Source organism: Rhincodon typus, chromosome 1, assembly GCF_021869965.1.
Source record: "Rhincodon typus isolate 14 chromosome 1, sRhiTyp1.1, whole genome shotgun sequence".
Taxonomy (NCBI): domain Eukaryota; kingdom Metazoa; phylum Chordata; class Chondrichthyes; order Orectolobiformes; family Rhincodontidae; genus Rhincodon; species Rhincodon typus.
In genome coordinates this window covers 104,008,736-104,025,681 of record NC_063332.1, presented here as the reverse complement: position 1 = coordinate 104,025,681, position 16,946 = coordinate 104,008,736, and the positions used below count along the sequence as shown (strand labels likewise).

Below are 16,946 nucleotides of genomic sequence, written 5' to 3'. Positions count from 1 at the left end.
TGCTCCTCTGACGCTGCTTGGCCTGCTGTGTTCATCCAGCTCTACACCTTGTTATCTCAGATTCTCCAGCATCTGCAGGTCCTACTATCTCTGAAGCAGACTTAATGTTTCAGGTTGATGAACAATTCTCTTCTGTATATCAATTACAATATATGGAATACTTGGTCTAAGTAAATTCCACCAGTAATTAATTTCTCATAGCAAATTCATCGATCTCCATGGTTTTGAAAGTATCTTCTGAGTTTGATAAGGGTGATGTTTTGTGTGTTTATCTTAAACTCCTCTCTCCATCCAGGAGATATATACATTTTATGTGATATTACTCCAAAATATCATTTCAAGGCTTTTTAAAAATTTCTACTGCACTTTATGGATTTTTGCTGTTTTGTTGGGTCTTCCTTGCTCACAACACTCTTGTTTTGGAGTCCACAATCTTTTAGGAGCACGACTATACAAGAAACACGGTGGAGCAGAAGAACAGCCCAGGGAGAAGCTGGTGATGGAGCAGGAGTAAGGGACAACAATGAGCAAGCTGTATTCAGGAACCTGTAAATATATATGTGTGCATGTGTGTAAATGAAGAGTGTTACAGTCCTGAAGAGAGTGACAGAGGCTTACTCCAGGATAAAGATGAATTAGGGATGCTAGAGACCAAGAAGGGCAACAGCTGAGTAAAGTGGGAGCAGCCCAGCTAAGGTATAGACACCTAATGCCCAGTGAAAAAGGAGGTGATAATACTATGGTCATTAGATGTGTTAGTATAAAGCATTGGAAAACATTGATATATTAAAGCATTAGAGGGGATATGAAACATCACACTTCTGCCCAATGCTGGCCCCATTCTTTGACTGTGATCCAGTCAGGATAGGCACTGTTTGGATAATCTGACTGTCAACATGGAGGATGGCTGGACAAACAGCTTTATTTAAACAAAACAAAGGCTGGAATTTTGGACTGAATGTCTGGCACACTAACAGAAAGTGAGTCTATATTATTCCATTTTAAACTAAATTTTGCCCAGTTAGTGCTTAATGCTCAAACAATAAAAGCAAAAATATATTACACAGTGTTATGAGTTGTGAGCCAGAATTGGTATCTTGCCAATCTTTTGTGCTATGTGTAGAATGTGCTGCATGAGCAGGACCCTCAGTTCCATCTTAAAAATTACTATAACATGAAGTATTTTAATTAATGGTGATTTCATGCAATATTCCAATCAGATTATAATATTTACCACACGATGTACACAAGAGCCATTTTAGTTTCATTATTTACAGTTTCCTTGGGTACACAGATGGCCAACAGGCAGTTTTGAGTCACTAGCGGTGTTTGCCAGCTTTAAATGGGAGGCTGACTGCCACATCACTGCTTAGCGAAGACAGAACGAGGGAAGACAATGTAACAATGATCGAAGCTACTAGCATTATAGCATAATTATTATTTTAAAAAAATCAAATTCTGCAAAATTTGCAATGAAAATAGAAGGTATTGGAAATGCCGAGAATGTTAATTAGCTTCTGAAGATGGAAGGCAAGTTAATTACTTGAGAAAAAGAGTTCATCAGGTAATGCTGTTTATAGCCAGGAACTTTATCTTTTTATTTGACTTTCCTCAAAATCCTGATTGCTTATCTTGCCTTGGTGAGTTACTATTTACCTATGTAAACAAGTTAATTAGCCACGGCAACAAAACCAGTAATCATTATTTTATCTGAAAAGGTAAATTAGTATATATCTTTTCCCACATTTTTCAAAAATCATTGAAAGGACAGTGAAACAGCAACATCGGGAGCAACAATTCAATGTGCTATAACACTAATGAAGGTATTGACGCAAAATAGCCAAAAAGGCACGAATGGTTTAAAGATTTTATCAGAGAAAGTATGTTTTTCAATGCATTGACACATTTGTTGTAAATATTGCACATTTCAAAGTAGACTGCATTTTGAAGACGAACCAATGCTCGCTCATTGCACACAAATCATAATACTGCCAGCACCCTTACTGTATTTTAGCCGCCATTAATCATTTCATTAGGATTTGAAAATGTGGATTGCCTCAGTGGAGCCGACTGCTGATAGCCTTACACACTACTGTATTGTGTACATTAGATACTTTTGGACCATTGGCATTTTCTGGGCATTGTGCTTAAAGCAATGAAGAATTCTTACAAAGCAGACTAACCTTGGGGCCTGGATCACCATCCTTCCCAGAATCACCCTGGAGAAAAACAAATGATTGCGTAAGAACAGAGCAAAAATAAATTTCATTTCTGAAGAAGGGTCTCGACCCGAAACATCAGCTCTCAGATTCTCCAGCATCGGCAGATCCTACTATTTCTCAAAAATAAATTTAGATTTTCAGTGCATTATGTCCTGTGTGACCTATACAGCAAAGAAATCACATTGGGAGGGCTTGATTGTCCAAAACCATGATTATATGATTTCATGATTCGATGAGTAAAATTTTCAATTTAGTCAAAGCAAATATTTCGACAGGGCTGTTGCATGTTCCAATGCAGCAGAATTTCATAGAACCAATTACCTCTTGTGGATTTACCAGTGTGGATCCACTTGCTTACCTGTCGCTTTGTGATTGCCCACATAAATCACCAATTTTTGCCCACCTTAAAATTAGAAGCAAAACATTCATACACTCCAAGCAGTATTTGAAAGAATTGTCAGATTCTCCACTTTCTGACGTGCTTTGTAACAACCCTTTACACAAAGAACTTTACATAAAGGTGCAGTATCGTTATTAGCTGGCTTGGGAAAAGAAAATCATTAATCTCTTTCAGAGAATGGGACACAACAGGACATAACATCATTCATGCAAGGCGTGGTATTTGGTTAATCCATTTACAATATCTGGAGCACTAGCTATGTTTTTGTGACAACTATTTTGATTTTTGTTCATTCAATCTTTCCTTAAGAGAAATTATCCCTTCCTTGAACTTGAGTTCAATTTGAGTTTGCAATGCTGTCTCTACAGAAATGATCAAAGTGAATACTTCTGGACTTTCTGTCCACTTTTTTCTGACTAAAAGCACCAGTGTAAGAAAAAATTCAGCATTCTTCTCCATTCCTTGATGTCTGGTTGAAAATTGTAGGGAGTGTGTGGGGAGGAAGGGTTCTGAAATCGACAACACAATACAATGTAAAGTGGTGTCGCAAACCAACGAACATTTTGGATCCCAAAAAACAAACTGTATAACATTGAGCTGTGTTATGAGGGGCGTGATGCAAGAGAATGCTGAGAAATTGTCAGGCTGTGGGGCTTGGCGCCTGAACATGTTTCTGTCACTCACCTTTCTGGCCTTCCTGAGGTCCCGGATCATTTTGATGAATTGCTTCCAGATTTTTAAAATTCACTCGTGGGATGTGGGTTTCATTGGCTGAGCCAGCACTTATTGCCTGTCCCTAGTTGCCCTTGAAAAGGTGGCGGTGAGCTGCCTTCTTGAACCATTGCAGTCCACCTGCTGTGGGTTGACTCACAATGTCCTTAGGGAGGGAGTTCCTGTTTTTTGATTCAGCAACAGTGAAGGAACAGTGATAAATTTCCAAGTCAGGATGGTGAGTGGCTTCAAACGGAATTTGCTGGTGGTGCTGTTCCCACATACCTGCTGCCCTTGTCCTTCTAGATGAAAGTAGTCAGGGACTTGGAAGGTGCTGTCTTTGGTGAATTTCTGTAGTGCATCTTGTAGACGGCACACAGTGGTGCTACTGAGCATTGGTGGTGGAGGGAGTGGATGTTTGTGGATGTGATGACAATCAAGAGGGTTGCTTTGTCCTGGATGGTGTCAAGTTTCTTGATGTTGGGGCTGCACCCATCCAGGCAAGTGGGGAATATTCCATCACACTCCTGACTTGTTCCTCGTAGATGGAGGACAGGCTTTGGGGAGTCAGGAGGTGAGTTATTCAGTGTAGTATTCCAAACCCTTAGATCTGCTCTTGTAGCCACTGTGTTTATGCGGTGAGTCCAGTTGAGTTTCTGGTCAGTGTTAACCCCTCGATGTTGATAGTGGGGGATTCAGTGATGGTAACACCATTGAATGTCAAGGGGATGTATTTAGATCGTCTCTTATTGGTGATGGTCATTGCCTGTCATTTGTGTAGCGCGTATGTCACTTGCCACTTGTCAGCCCAAGCCTGGATATTGTCCAGATCTTGTTGCATTTGAACATGGACTGCTTCAGTATCTGAGGAGTCATGGATGGCACTGAACATTGTGCAATCATCGGAGAACATCCCCACTTCTGACCTTATGATGGAGGGAAGGTCATTGATGAAGCAGCTGAAGATGTTTGGGCTGAGGACATTACCCTGAGGAACTCCTGCAGAGATGTCCTGGAGCTGAGATGACTGACATCCAACAACCACAATCATCTCCCCATGTGCCAGGTATGACTCCAATCAGCAGAGAGTTTTCCCCCAATACCCATTGATTCCAGGTTTGCTAGGACTCCTTGATGTCACACTTGGTCGAATGCAGCCTTGATGTCAAGGGCTGTCACTCTCACCTCACCTCTGGAATTCAGCTCTTTTGTCCATGTTTGAATTAAGGCTGTAATGTGGTCAGGAGCTGAGTGGCTCTGGCAGAACTCAAACTGAGCATCACTGGACAGGTTATTGCCAAGCATGTGCTGCTTGATAGCACTGCTGATGGCACCTTCCATCACTTTACTGATGATCATGTGTAGACCTTTGTGGTGGGAATTGGCCACATTGGATTTGTCCTGCTTTTTGTGTACAGGACATTATGAGGAAAATTGCCTAGCTGTTGGGTAGATGCCTGTGCTGTAACTGTACTGGAACAGCTTGGTTAGGTTGTGTGGCAAGTTCTGGAGCACAAGTCTTCAGCACTGTTGCTGTAATATTGTCAGGGCCCCTAGCCTTTGCACTACCAAGTGTCTCTAACTGTTTCATGATAACATGTGGAGTGAATCGAATTGGCTCAAGACTGGTATCTGTGATGCTGGGAGCCACTGGAGGAGGCCAAGTTGGATCATCTACTTGGCAGCTTCTGGCTGAAGATTGCTGAGAATGCTTCAGCCTTATCTTTTGCACTGACGTGCTGGGGTCTTCCATCATTGAAGATGGGGATATTTGTGGAGCCTCCTCCTCCAGTGAGTTGTTTAATCGTCCACCACCATTCACGACTGGATGTGACAGGACTGCAGAGCTTAGATCTGATCCATTGGTTGTGAGATCGCTTATCTCTGTCTATCACTTGCTGCTTATGCTGTTTGGGCATGCAAGTAGTCCCATTTGGTAAATTAGATTGAAGGGACCATACTTCAGCTGCTGACTTCCTTTACTATTTCTATCCACACCTGATTAAATGGAGAGGCTGTCCACTTCCTTCATCGTTGGGTCGGATCATTTCACTTCAGTCCATCAGACTCCAAAGCAGGACGTCCAGCTAAGTGTGAGAGATCTTGGGAGCAGGCTTTCCAGCTGTTCTCTCTATTTCTGTGGCTATTACACGTGTGGCTGAGCCAGTGTAATGTAATGTTCCGTTGTTCCTTTAAGTTAAAATCCCTTCTTTGAAAGATGCAGTGGGTGATCCTGCCTGTCCTCCCAGATTGGTTGGGGAACTCAGACAGGGGAGCTAATGCTGTGGCTCAAGTTAAGAGTCACTGCAAAACTGCTGAAGTGTCCAATAGTTCTTGGCCTACTGATGATGCCTTTGTCTGTTTAGTTTAAAATCCCACCCAATGCGTTCCAGAACTCCATTTAAATGATGACTGTCCAGTTACTGAGGTAAGGAAGGAGACAGTGGGGCAATGAATTTGTTTTCAAATGCACTGACAAAGTCGCAGCATTATTCATAGAATTAGAGAATCATAGAATCCTCTACAGTGTGGAAGCAGGACATTTGGCCCATCGACTCTCACCAATCCTCTGAAGATCACCCCACCCAGACCCACCTCCTACCCTATCCCTGTAAGACTGCATTTCCCATGCCTAATCCCCCTAGCTGCACATCCCTGAACACTACGGGCAATTTAGCCTGGCCAATCCACTTAACCTGCGCATCTTTAGGCTGTGGGAGGAAACCGGGGCACCCAGAGGAAACCCACACAGGCAAGGGGAGAGTGTGCAAACTCCACACAGATAGTCACCCAAGGCTGGAATCATATTCGGGTCCCTGGCACTGTGAGGCAGCAGTGCTAACCACTGTGCTGCCCTTAATCAAGGAATTTATTTTGTAACTGTCATTTTAAAATTTTGTTGAGAAGAATTGAAGGAACAACTTAACAGAAAAATGGAAAGACATGGATATTCAGTTACTGCTACAGAATCCTGCCAAGTTTTGTGTTTTGGAATAAATGGAAGTCAGACAATAGATTTTTGTTATTTTATATGGTATGAGATCCATGTCGACAATGGGATTGATTGACCACAAGTGCCTCATAAAAACTGGAATCACAGCACAAATATCTGTTTAAGTTATTGCCTCATGAGTCAAAACTAAACTACACCAAGATACAGTTAATGAAAGTGAAAACTCCATCTTCAGTTACTTTGGAAACACAATATATTGAGGCTATCGCTGTAATGATCTTACTGCAGTGTGGGGAGAATCAGAGTTAATATTTTGAGTCAAACTTCTTCTTCTAAAGAATAGTCATATTGGACTTGAAACATTAAATTGTTTCTTTCTTCACAGATGCTGCGAGACCAACTGAGTATCTGTTTTTAATTCCAGATTTCCAGCAACTGCAGTATTTTATCTCTATTTCAACGATTTTACTGTGCACAGTACTGTGTTGAAACAGAATCTTAGTGTGGCTAATACCACTGTCAATTGCTCAACTTCAAAGTTCTTTGATAATAAACACCGTTCTTTTCTAATTATCCACTCATCACTAATTGCTTCCTGGAATAAGATTGTTCTTGTTTATCCAAGCTTGATACACTTGATCCAATCACCACACTTGTCGGGACAGGGATGTATAATTCAGTGGTTTGCCTTAACTAACACAAACCACGGTTATTTTTCCATTTGCTAACTACATTTCTGGAACAATCATGAATGTTTATCTGTTGATCGCATATTGCTGGAAGCATTCCCAAGATCACATAATAGAAATGGGCAATAGATACTGGTTTTGCCAGTGATACCCAAGTCCCAGGGTATAATCAAAATGATGCCTGGCAGCTAGTAACTTTTCTGAAAAATGGGCACCACTGACAGGTATGCCTTGACATTCAATTGGGATTGGACAGCAACAGGTCAGCCCACAATCCAGTGAAAAGGGCCTGCTTCTTTCTAAGTGAATGGGGCTGCTCTGGGATAGGCCTGTAAACATTCGGAGGTATACAGTGGTGATATGGTGATCTCTCACTTGGAAAATCAAAGATGGGCTGCTAGTGACATTGCATTATAACTGTTGTAAACACAGGAAATTCTAATGTTTTGCTACATGTTTTAAGATGCTGATGGTGGTAGGCCCTTGTACAGGAAGTAGAACCTTTAACTTTCCTTCTTGCTTGGGCCAATCTAGTGAAAGACAGTACATTATGGTTCACTTTTCAACCTAACTGTGTTTCTCATGATCACTTGTATTATTATCTGTTCCAGGTGTGTGAGGAATATCACTCCTGCTACTGTAAACTAAAGTGACATGGTTTTCTATGTTAAGTTTGGGAAGGACACTATCCTGTTGCGAGGAATTCTTCAGATAGCCAAGCAGCATCATTGACATAATGTTTGGTCCAAGAACAGCAAAGGGCACTCCACACAAAAGCAACAGCGTTTGGTCCGTGTGATAGTTGTACAGTCCAGGAGAACAGAATATTCATTTCATATCTTATACTGTGACTGCATTGGGAATTCCCAAACAACGCAATTCATCCTAATTTAGTAGGAAAATTTTAACACTGCAGCAGTCTAACTGGGTTGGGAAAGGTGGATTGCACCTGACTGTATAGTGCCTGATATTGAATATGCAGATGCTCACCTTTTGTCCGTGGAAGCCTGGAACACCAGTGACTCCTATTGAACCCTACCAAGGTGAAAATACAAAAGGAACATGTTAGATTTGAAATTGACAGCAGGTCCTTCAGTATCTGCAAGGATAAAAGATTGGTTATTTTGGTAGATTCTTTGCCTGACCTATTTCATTCACATTATTCTGAAGTTGACAATTTGAAAGAAACTGAATTTTCTGGGCACCTTTGTAAAGTGATACAAACATTGGATAGAATGAATTGTCCATTTTGGTGTCTTTGTAACTGAATTGAGTTACAGGACAAGGGGTTAGTGTTTCCACCTGTGATCAGCAAGTTCTGCTTCCTCGTATCTATGGTGATGGACAACTCGTCTCTTTTCGAAGAGCATTGGAAAGACAACCATCAACTTTGGCTCTCTAACAAAAGTTGCATTAAAAAAAAACTGAACGACAGAACCAATATGTTTATTTATAAGACCTGTGTATTGACTCATTACTTTATGGCAGTGAAGCCTGGACAACTTAAATCTAACAAGACAAAAGACTAGTGAAACAGTCCTTTCTAAGGCAAACATGCTAGTCCAGTAAAGAAGGTTTTGCTGGCTTTAGCATGTGTACAGAATGGAAGATTGACACATCCATGAACATCTTCTATGTGGGTAGGGAGGCCTTACCAAGAAACCAGCAGCACACCAGAAGCTCCAATTCAAGGGTGCTGTCAAAACAGGCATGGAACTCTCAATGTCAATCATGACAACTGGGCTACTCCAGGCTATAATCAATACACATAGCTTCTCAGTTGTGAGCAGGGTTTTGTCTCCATGCTGACAGGTGGTGCTGGATTTTATGGCCCACAATTGGTATGTTTTCAGTGAAGGGCACATAGTCTACAATTGGTGGCTGGCCCACTCCTAACCTACACACTGCTGACATGATCTGTATAACAGTGGAAATCAGGAGCCAGCATGCAATTTTTAAAGAAACATTTAATGGGCAATCAAAATTACTAACAGGTCAACTGTCAGAAAAATACACAGCTCACCCTGTGAAATGGGTGGGTATGAGAGGCAGGCAAGATTCAGAAGGTGCTTTTTTTAAATAAATTGGGAAAAGTGGGGTGATGGGCTTCCCCCACCCCCTGACAGGCTGTTCCTACCCTTCGTTCCTTTCTACCTGGCCTTCCACTCTCACCCCTCGATTCCTTCTTGCCCTAAAGCCCAGGAGCTATCACAGTGCAGGATACACTGCTCTTCTTCTTGGAGCATCTTTGCAGTTCCAGCAGTGCCAGGGATGAGTAGCTGGTGCCATTGCTATTGTAGAATTCTGGTGCTGTCCATGCTGTAGATAGGCCAAGGAGCTGTACTCAGCGATAGGCCTGAATTCAAGCATGCCCAGGATCTCACTGTGGTCAGTCTGACAAGCCCTGTTGGATGAGAGTGGGAGACCTATTTAACAAAGCTGGGAATGAGTGCTGGGAGGCAAAATTATGCGGAGGCGTCCCCAGTAGGCACTAACTACTCAGCAAGTAATGCACTTCTTTTAACAGGGCAGCAGCCAGAAGAGTTAAACCTATTGAGCTGCACATTGTGTTCCACTGCCCATTAATCAGCAGAAGCAGGATAATTGTATATTTATTGCCCGTTCTTAATTGTCATTGAGAAGATGATAGTGAGCTGCCTTCTTGAATCGCTACAGTCCATGTTGTGTAGGTTAATCCAGACAGCTGTTTGGAAACAAGTTTCCAGATTTTAACCCAGTGATACTGAGGGAACAATGGTATCGTTCAAGTCAAGATGGTGTGTGTTTTGGAGGGGAGGTAATGGTGTTCTGATGCATCTGCTGCACCTGTCCTTCTAGGCGGTACAGATCACAAAAGGTGCAAGAGAAATCCTGGATAGATTGTGGGGAAGGCAGTTTCATAGCGGTCACATCACTACACCAGTAATCCAGAAATCCAAAATAATGTTCCGGAGACATACAAATGCCAGACCATGGCAGAAGGTGAAATTTGAATTTGTAAAGACTGAATCTTCTCATTTTTCTGTGTCTTTGATTGTGGACTTAGATGAGAAAAGAACTGTTTCAAAAATCAAGAATTATTGAGGGGTTACTGCACTTTTTGGAAAACAAGTAACGTGATACTCATTGTAACTGTAGTTTACACAACTGCTTGTTTAAGCAACAGCTGAAGTGTAGTTTGCAGATGAGCTGGAGCCAAGGGCTTTGTACTAATGGCAATTCATCAGTAGCAAGAAGCTGACTGATAATTGGTCTCTAGTCCACAGACCAATGACAAAAGTCTTCTGCCTGCCAACAACTATGTGATTGGCTCCCAGGTAACAACTTGGGGCTATGAGCAAGAGAGTGAGCAGCCATCAGATCGCCACAAAATTAGAAGCTGTTTCTATTCACTGCAGGAAAATAACACTTTAAGCTTGAAGAAAAACAGTTTATTATTCTTCAGCAATTGCTATAAACTGTGACTTGTAACGAATAAGTAGGGGACCATTATAATTGTGAAACCAGTTATCCCGTGGCTCTTGTAAACAAGTGAAAACATCTGGAGTAGGAAAAAATCAAGAAGGAGCATTCTGATCAGCATAAGAAAACCATCTCAGCAAATGCTGTGAACAGGAACCACTGAACTGCTTTCCCAGACTTTCCCTCCACCCATAATATTGCATGTTTGTTTTCTGTCCATGTCTATCTATATGTGTGCTATATTATATATTTCTAAATGCTCTGCCAATTTATCCTTTATAATATACTCCAGCATTTTCCCACAACAAATGTTAAGCTAACTGGTCTATAGTAAACTGTTTTTGTCTCCTTTCTTTTCTGAATAAGGCTTATTGCCCATATTCCAGTATGCTGGGACTTCTCCAGAATCTAAAGATTCTTGGAAGATCACCACCTGCAATTTCCTTTCTAATCCACTGACCATGCTGACTTGGAAATATGTCACTGTTTCTTCAGTGTCATTCCATTAAAATCCTACAATTCGCTCTGCAACGCGTTGTGGGTCTACTTATAGAACCTGGAGTACAGCGGTTCAAGAGGGCAGCTCACCACCACCTTCTCAAGGGCAATTGTGGCAAATAAATCCTGGGCCCAACCAGCAATGCCCATGTCCCGTGAGCGAATAAAACTAATATGTCAAGTCTGTTTGGTAATGCTCTTGAATGTGCCGTGGGTTGCTTTACTACATCAAAGATGCTATATAAATATAGATTGCTCTTAGAAACAAAGAGAATTTATGACACAGGAGGAGACTGTTTGGCTCAGTGTGCCTGTGCTGTTGTTGGTTGAGTGATAAATATTGGCAAGGACTCTCATAAGAACTCTCCTTCTCTTCCTCAAATTGGTGCAATGGGATCTTTTATATCTAGCTGAGAGGGGTGAGGGGCCTCATTTCAATATCTCATCTGAAAGATACCTAGTTCCCTGGGCCATTTGGGAGATCAAACACATTTGTTCTCTCCTGTACTGCTGTTGAAATGTGACACTGTTAGAAAAGAAAATCAGGACAGATGTGTAACATGCAGCTGATTTGTTACTTCTCCATTGACACCACTGGAAAAAGTTTAAAGATGCCTAAACTCTGCAAAATAAACAAATAAACACCTCTACTAACTTAGCAAATACATGAAGGGCTTGCATGATAATATAGTTTTCTGGGCTAGGTGTCATCTTTACCTTTTGAAATGAGTTGTGACTGACTCACATCAATGTCCTTAATAGAGTAACCACAATCATAGCAGCTACAATTTCACTTTAAAACTGCACAATTCTTAATGTACAGTAGTCTGATCTAAAGTAATAAAGTGCAATTTATTGCAAGAAGGTCTCTTTTCTCTTTCTTAAAACAACCAGATTACATGAAAAAGAATGCTTATGCTATTCCCATCTTTGTTTATGCTGATCCATACACCCCAGCTGAAGGAGCCCTGGCCAAAATTTATCACTTAACCAACAACAGCACAGGCACACTGTGCCAAATAACCTTCTTCGTGCATCACAAATTCTCTTTGTTTCTAACAACCATGTATATTTGGTATATTTATTTGCTATAATTGCCCTTGAGAAGGTGGTGGTGAGCTGCCTTCCTGAACTGCTGAAGTCCATGTTTTGTAAGTTGACCCCATAATGCTATTGGAGAGACTGCCACCAAGAGCTCTTGGAGCTGATTACTAGCTGCACATGGGTCCACTAGGCATGGCCTTTCTCTTGCAGGAGCAATTGCACGATTGACTTCATCTGCTCTTTAATCTATGGGTCTCAGAATTATTGCTCCAACACCGAGCTCTAAGCACTCCTAGTTTTTTTTATTGTCCTTAGTTTCTTTTTTGTCTTGCTAGACCTGCTAGAAACAAAGATTTATATTACAGTATTGTTTTTCTAAACAGGGTCCATCTGTGAGCACTAAATGACTTCAAATTCTTCATGAGAGGAAGTTGTTGATGGAGTTTGACTAAATCATGATGACAAATATTAAACAACTTCCTCTCATCCAACAATGGTTCCTTTTCAATATCACCAATTTGGGATATCCTTGGGTTCAATCTACTGGTGAGCACTAAACGGAATTAAATATTCAGTTATATCCAAATTTGGACTGACTTAGAAACCTTAGGTGTGTTTTGCTGGAAAGGTACAATGACATTTTTTTCCTGCTATTTTTGTCATTCCAAGCATGCACAACATCACAATATTTTCATCTGACCATGCGAATGTCACACTGGAGGACAGCATGCAGTAGATCGGCATCTCTTCCTTATACCAAGTGGTTAGTGTGGCAGTGGCAGGGAGACTATGACAGCTTAGTGTGCTAAAGTATTTTATTCTCATTGTGTTGTGTGCATTTAATTTTCTTGACATTTTAATGGCATCTTCAAAGTAAAATTCCAAAGCATTGCCATGAGTTATGTCTGTACCTGATTTTCCTAACAGTCTGACAATACAGGTGTGTCCAATTTCAATAGTAGTGTAGAAACAAACAGATGCGTTTGATTGTCCATATGGGCCAGGCATTGGACCTGTTTGGTTTTTTGAGCCAAATTGAGCCCTGAAAATCTGTGGGCTTCAATTTCCACATTTGGGCCAAAATTTTTTCCACCGGTCCTCTCACTGCCAACATTTGTGGCTCCGCATAAGTAACCCTATGTAGCTAATTTACGTGGGGTAGTTGAATGCTCAAACCCTTACTTACAAATCTCTGTCACCAGCCTGTACCATGCAATTGGAAAACCTAGCATTTACTAAGCATTGGGCAAGGGTTATCAATGTTAATTTTCCTCATTGCGATGGTTTCAACTTGGGACCATCTGAAGGCCTGCACATTTCTACACACTGGGTTATACCAGCCTCCATATCTGCACCAGGTGCTGAATGACCCACGTCTGCAGGCCTCACCCCATTAATTATCTCCCCAGGTATCATGGAAATAATGGACACCTAGACAACATGATCCCTGGGAGAGATGTCCATTGGAATTATGTCAGGAATGTGGATAAAAATTTGGAGTGTTTTTCTCGAATATAAAATGAAACAATGGAAGATTATCCAAAGAACTGAGGGTATAAATAGTGAACAGGCAGTTAGATGTAAATATAATTGTGTCACATTCACAAACAAATATGAGTTTAGGCAATATAAGAGATACTTGATGCACTTAAATAAATGCTGGGATTTGCTTTACAATGTACACTTGGCCATTGAGATGGAGTAGTAAATCGATAAGAAACAGAATGCTCGAATGATTAAAGAGCAGAAAGTAGCCAAAAGCTAAAGTTAAAAAGCAAATCTGAGGTGTCCATGAGAGACATTATAGAGAATTATGTAGACCAGGATATTCCTAGTTTTGGACTAAGTCAGTGTGCTTGGTTGCCTGCAAGCTTTCTGCTGGTATTTGGAGCCAGGATGAAGAAGTCCCAGACACGAAGAACTGGCAGCCAATCAGAAGTGGAGATGGTACCTCTTTCTGGCAGATCTCACTCTGGATTCTCAAGATGAAGAATCAGCTGTGATTGGGGTCAATATTGTTTGTGTGTGTTGCAAAGTGGCAGTCAAGTAATAACCACTTTCTGAGTACTGAAAATTGCCCTCATTTGCTCAATGAATTTATTTGTGATTACCTTCTGTTTATGGTCGCAAGGTTTGGATTCTCCCAGAAGTGGAAATATTACTTCCACATCAACCCTATCCAAGACATATTTTTTTTAAAAATCAGATCACCTCAAAATATTTTTTCCAGAAGTACAATTCTTTCAATCTTTCCCGATAGCTATAAACTCTCAGCTCCAGATCTGATCCTTGTCCATTTTAGTTGCATGGACTCCAGAACATAGTGTGACCAGGGTCCTATACAAGTTTAACATCTTTTTGAATTCACTTGTGAGACATGGGCATTGCTGGCTGGGCCAGCATTTATTGCTCATCCCTAGCTGCCCTTGAACTAGGCCATCTCAGAGGGCAGTTGAAAGTCAACCACATTGCTGTAGGTCTGGAATCACATGTACGTTAGACAAGGTGAGGACGATAGGATTCCTTCCCTGAAGGACTTTAATGAGCCACATGGGTTTTTCCCGATAACCGGCAATGGTTTTGTGGAAGATTCTTATTCTGATAATATTTTTTGTTGAATTCAAATTTCACCATCTGTTGTGGCGGGTTTCAAATCCAGGTCCCCAGAGCATGAGCTGATTTCTGGGTTAATAACCTAGAAATAATATCACTAGGCCATCGCCTCCCTTTAGTTAACGTAACTTAATCACAATTTAATTCTAATTCTAGAAATAAATCCCAGTGTTTTAATAGCACGTTAAAATGCTTTATTGACCTATACGTCTTTTAAAAATTATATATTTCACCTATGTCCCTGGATCCCTTTACTCTTCCACTCCATTCAATCCCTTAATTGCTAAGCACATTGATGTTTTTATTGTTCCGACTGAAGTACATCATCTTCCATTTGGCCAATTTAAAAGTCATTAACCGCTTAATTGTCCAGTCTACAAGATTTTTAAAAATTCTTCTTGTCTTAAGTTGCATGCTTCCTCTGTGTTAAATATGTACGCTAGAATATCAGATATCAGAAACAATGAGACAGTGAAGGCCAAAATAGGAGGTAAACCTACAAAAAGTGTAGAAAATGAATGCTAGAAGTATTAGGAATAAGACACCACAAGTGGAAGTTACATGTAGCAGGAAGAAAACCTACAATTTGGAAAGAATATGAAAAACATGTCAAACCCTAGAGGATGGTAATGAGTACAACATACAATGATAAAGGGTTCCAAAAATCTACAGCAGACGTGAAAGGAGGTGATGTAGCCTCTAGTTAGGAACATAAGGGAAGCCTAAATGCTAATCCTTGGGTGTGGAAAGATCTATTCTGATCTGACATCTTCTGTGAAAAAGGCTGATTATAGGTACATTGCACAGTGGTTAGTCAGAATAAGAAGGCAGTTTGTTTTATGAACAGATAGTAGGAGAATGAAAGAGCAGGAATATTATTCTAAGAGATAATTTCAATCAACGAAATGTAATTTCTGAATGCCCAAGTGTTCTGGAGTCCAAGTTGACCAATGAAGTGCATGGATGCTTCATGCCATCATGTTCTTCGAAAGTCATGGCAATGTTCACAACTTGATAATGGTCCATAGTAATCCAGGATTGAAAGTGAGAGTAACAACACTCTTACAGGATAGTGAAGATGATCATTAGCATGCTTGGAGTCAATGGAAAGGAAAATTGTACAAAGTCATTTAAACTTCTGTGATGCAATTACATCATGTGTTCTACAACACTGTACTCCACTTTTGTTTATGAGTGATTGGTTAAGAGAATTACAAAATTACACTTTTAAGATATTTAACAGTAAAATGTAAATATTTTTCTTTTAAATGCTATTAATATGCATTAAATTACAGAACCAAATATAAATGCAAACTAATTCTCCAATTTGTTTGGTTCAGTGAAAGCTTTCTCCTGTTCCTTTAAGTTTTTTATTGGCATGAATGAACAGATGTTTTATGCAAGCGTGGAGATAGATGTCCTTCAATTTGTACAGCTCAAGGGAGTGTGAGAGCTTGGAAATGTGGTGAGTGAGGGTATTTTATCGGTTAATCCCTTTCTGAAATCAGGTTTAATTTGCAATTTTTCATCTTGTTCATAGAGTCATACAGTCATACAGCATGGAAACAGAACCTTCGGTCCAACTTGTCCATGCTGACCAGGTTTCCCAAACTAAACTAGTCCCACTTGCCTGCATTTGGTCCATATCCCTCTAAACCTTTCCTATTCATGTACTTGTCCAAATGTTATAACTGTATCCGCATCTATCACTTCCTCTGCCAGTTCATTCCATATATGAATCACAGTCTGTGAAAAAGTTGCCCCTCAGGTCCCTTTTAAATCTTTCCCCTCTCACCTTAAACCTATGCCTCTAGCATTAGACTCCCCTATCATAGGGAAAAGACCTTTGCTATTCACTTTATCTATGACCCTCTTGATTTTATAAATGTTCATAAGGTCACCCCTCAACCTCCCACGCTCCCAGCCTATCCAGCCTCTCCTTGTAACCCAAACCCTCCAGTCCCATTCTTGGGACATGGGCATCACTGGCTGGTCTAATCTTTATTGCCTATTCCCAGTTGCCCTTAAGGAGGCGGTAGTGAACTTCCTTTTATGATTCCATTTGGCATTTAACCACACGCATTGTTAAGGTCCAATTTCTTACCGTTGTGTAGAAGCAGTTCCCTATTGTCAAGGAGCTAGATAAGTTGTTATTTAGAACCTGTTTCTCGAGCCAACAATGCTGACTTGTCTCTAGAATTTAAGCCAGCATAACTGCAAGTGGTAGTAAGAACTGCCAATGCTGGAGTCCGAGATAATACAGTATGGAGCTGGAGGAACACAGCAGGCCAGGCAGCATCAGAGGAGCAGGAAAGCTGATGTTTCGGGTCGGGACCCTTCTTCAGAAATGGGTC

At 40.8% G+C, this 16,946-nt stretch overlaps 1 protein-coding gene across 1 annotated transcript in view; it reads right to left on the bottom strand.

The window, feature by feature from the left end:
- The window catches only part of LOC109917899 (collagen alpha-1(XXV) chain), a 620,002-nt gene that overhangs the window by 122,483 nt on the left and 480,573 nt on the right, over positions 1-16,946 (bottom strand). Inside the window, exons 11-12 of the mRNA XM_048603420.1 lie at positions 7,966-8,010; positions 2,184-2,219 (exon numbers count right to left, since the gene is read on the bottom strand). Coding sequence (XP_048459377.1) covers positions 2,184-2,219; positions 7,966-8,010 — 81 coding nt within the window. The remainder of the gene's footprint in view (positions 1-2,183; positions 2,220-7,965; positions 8,011-16,946) is intronic.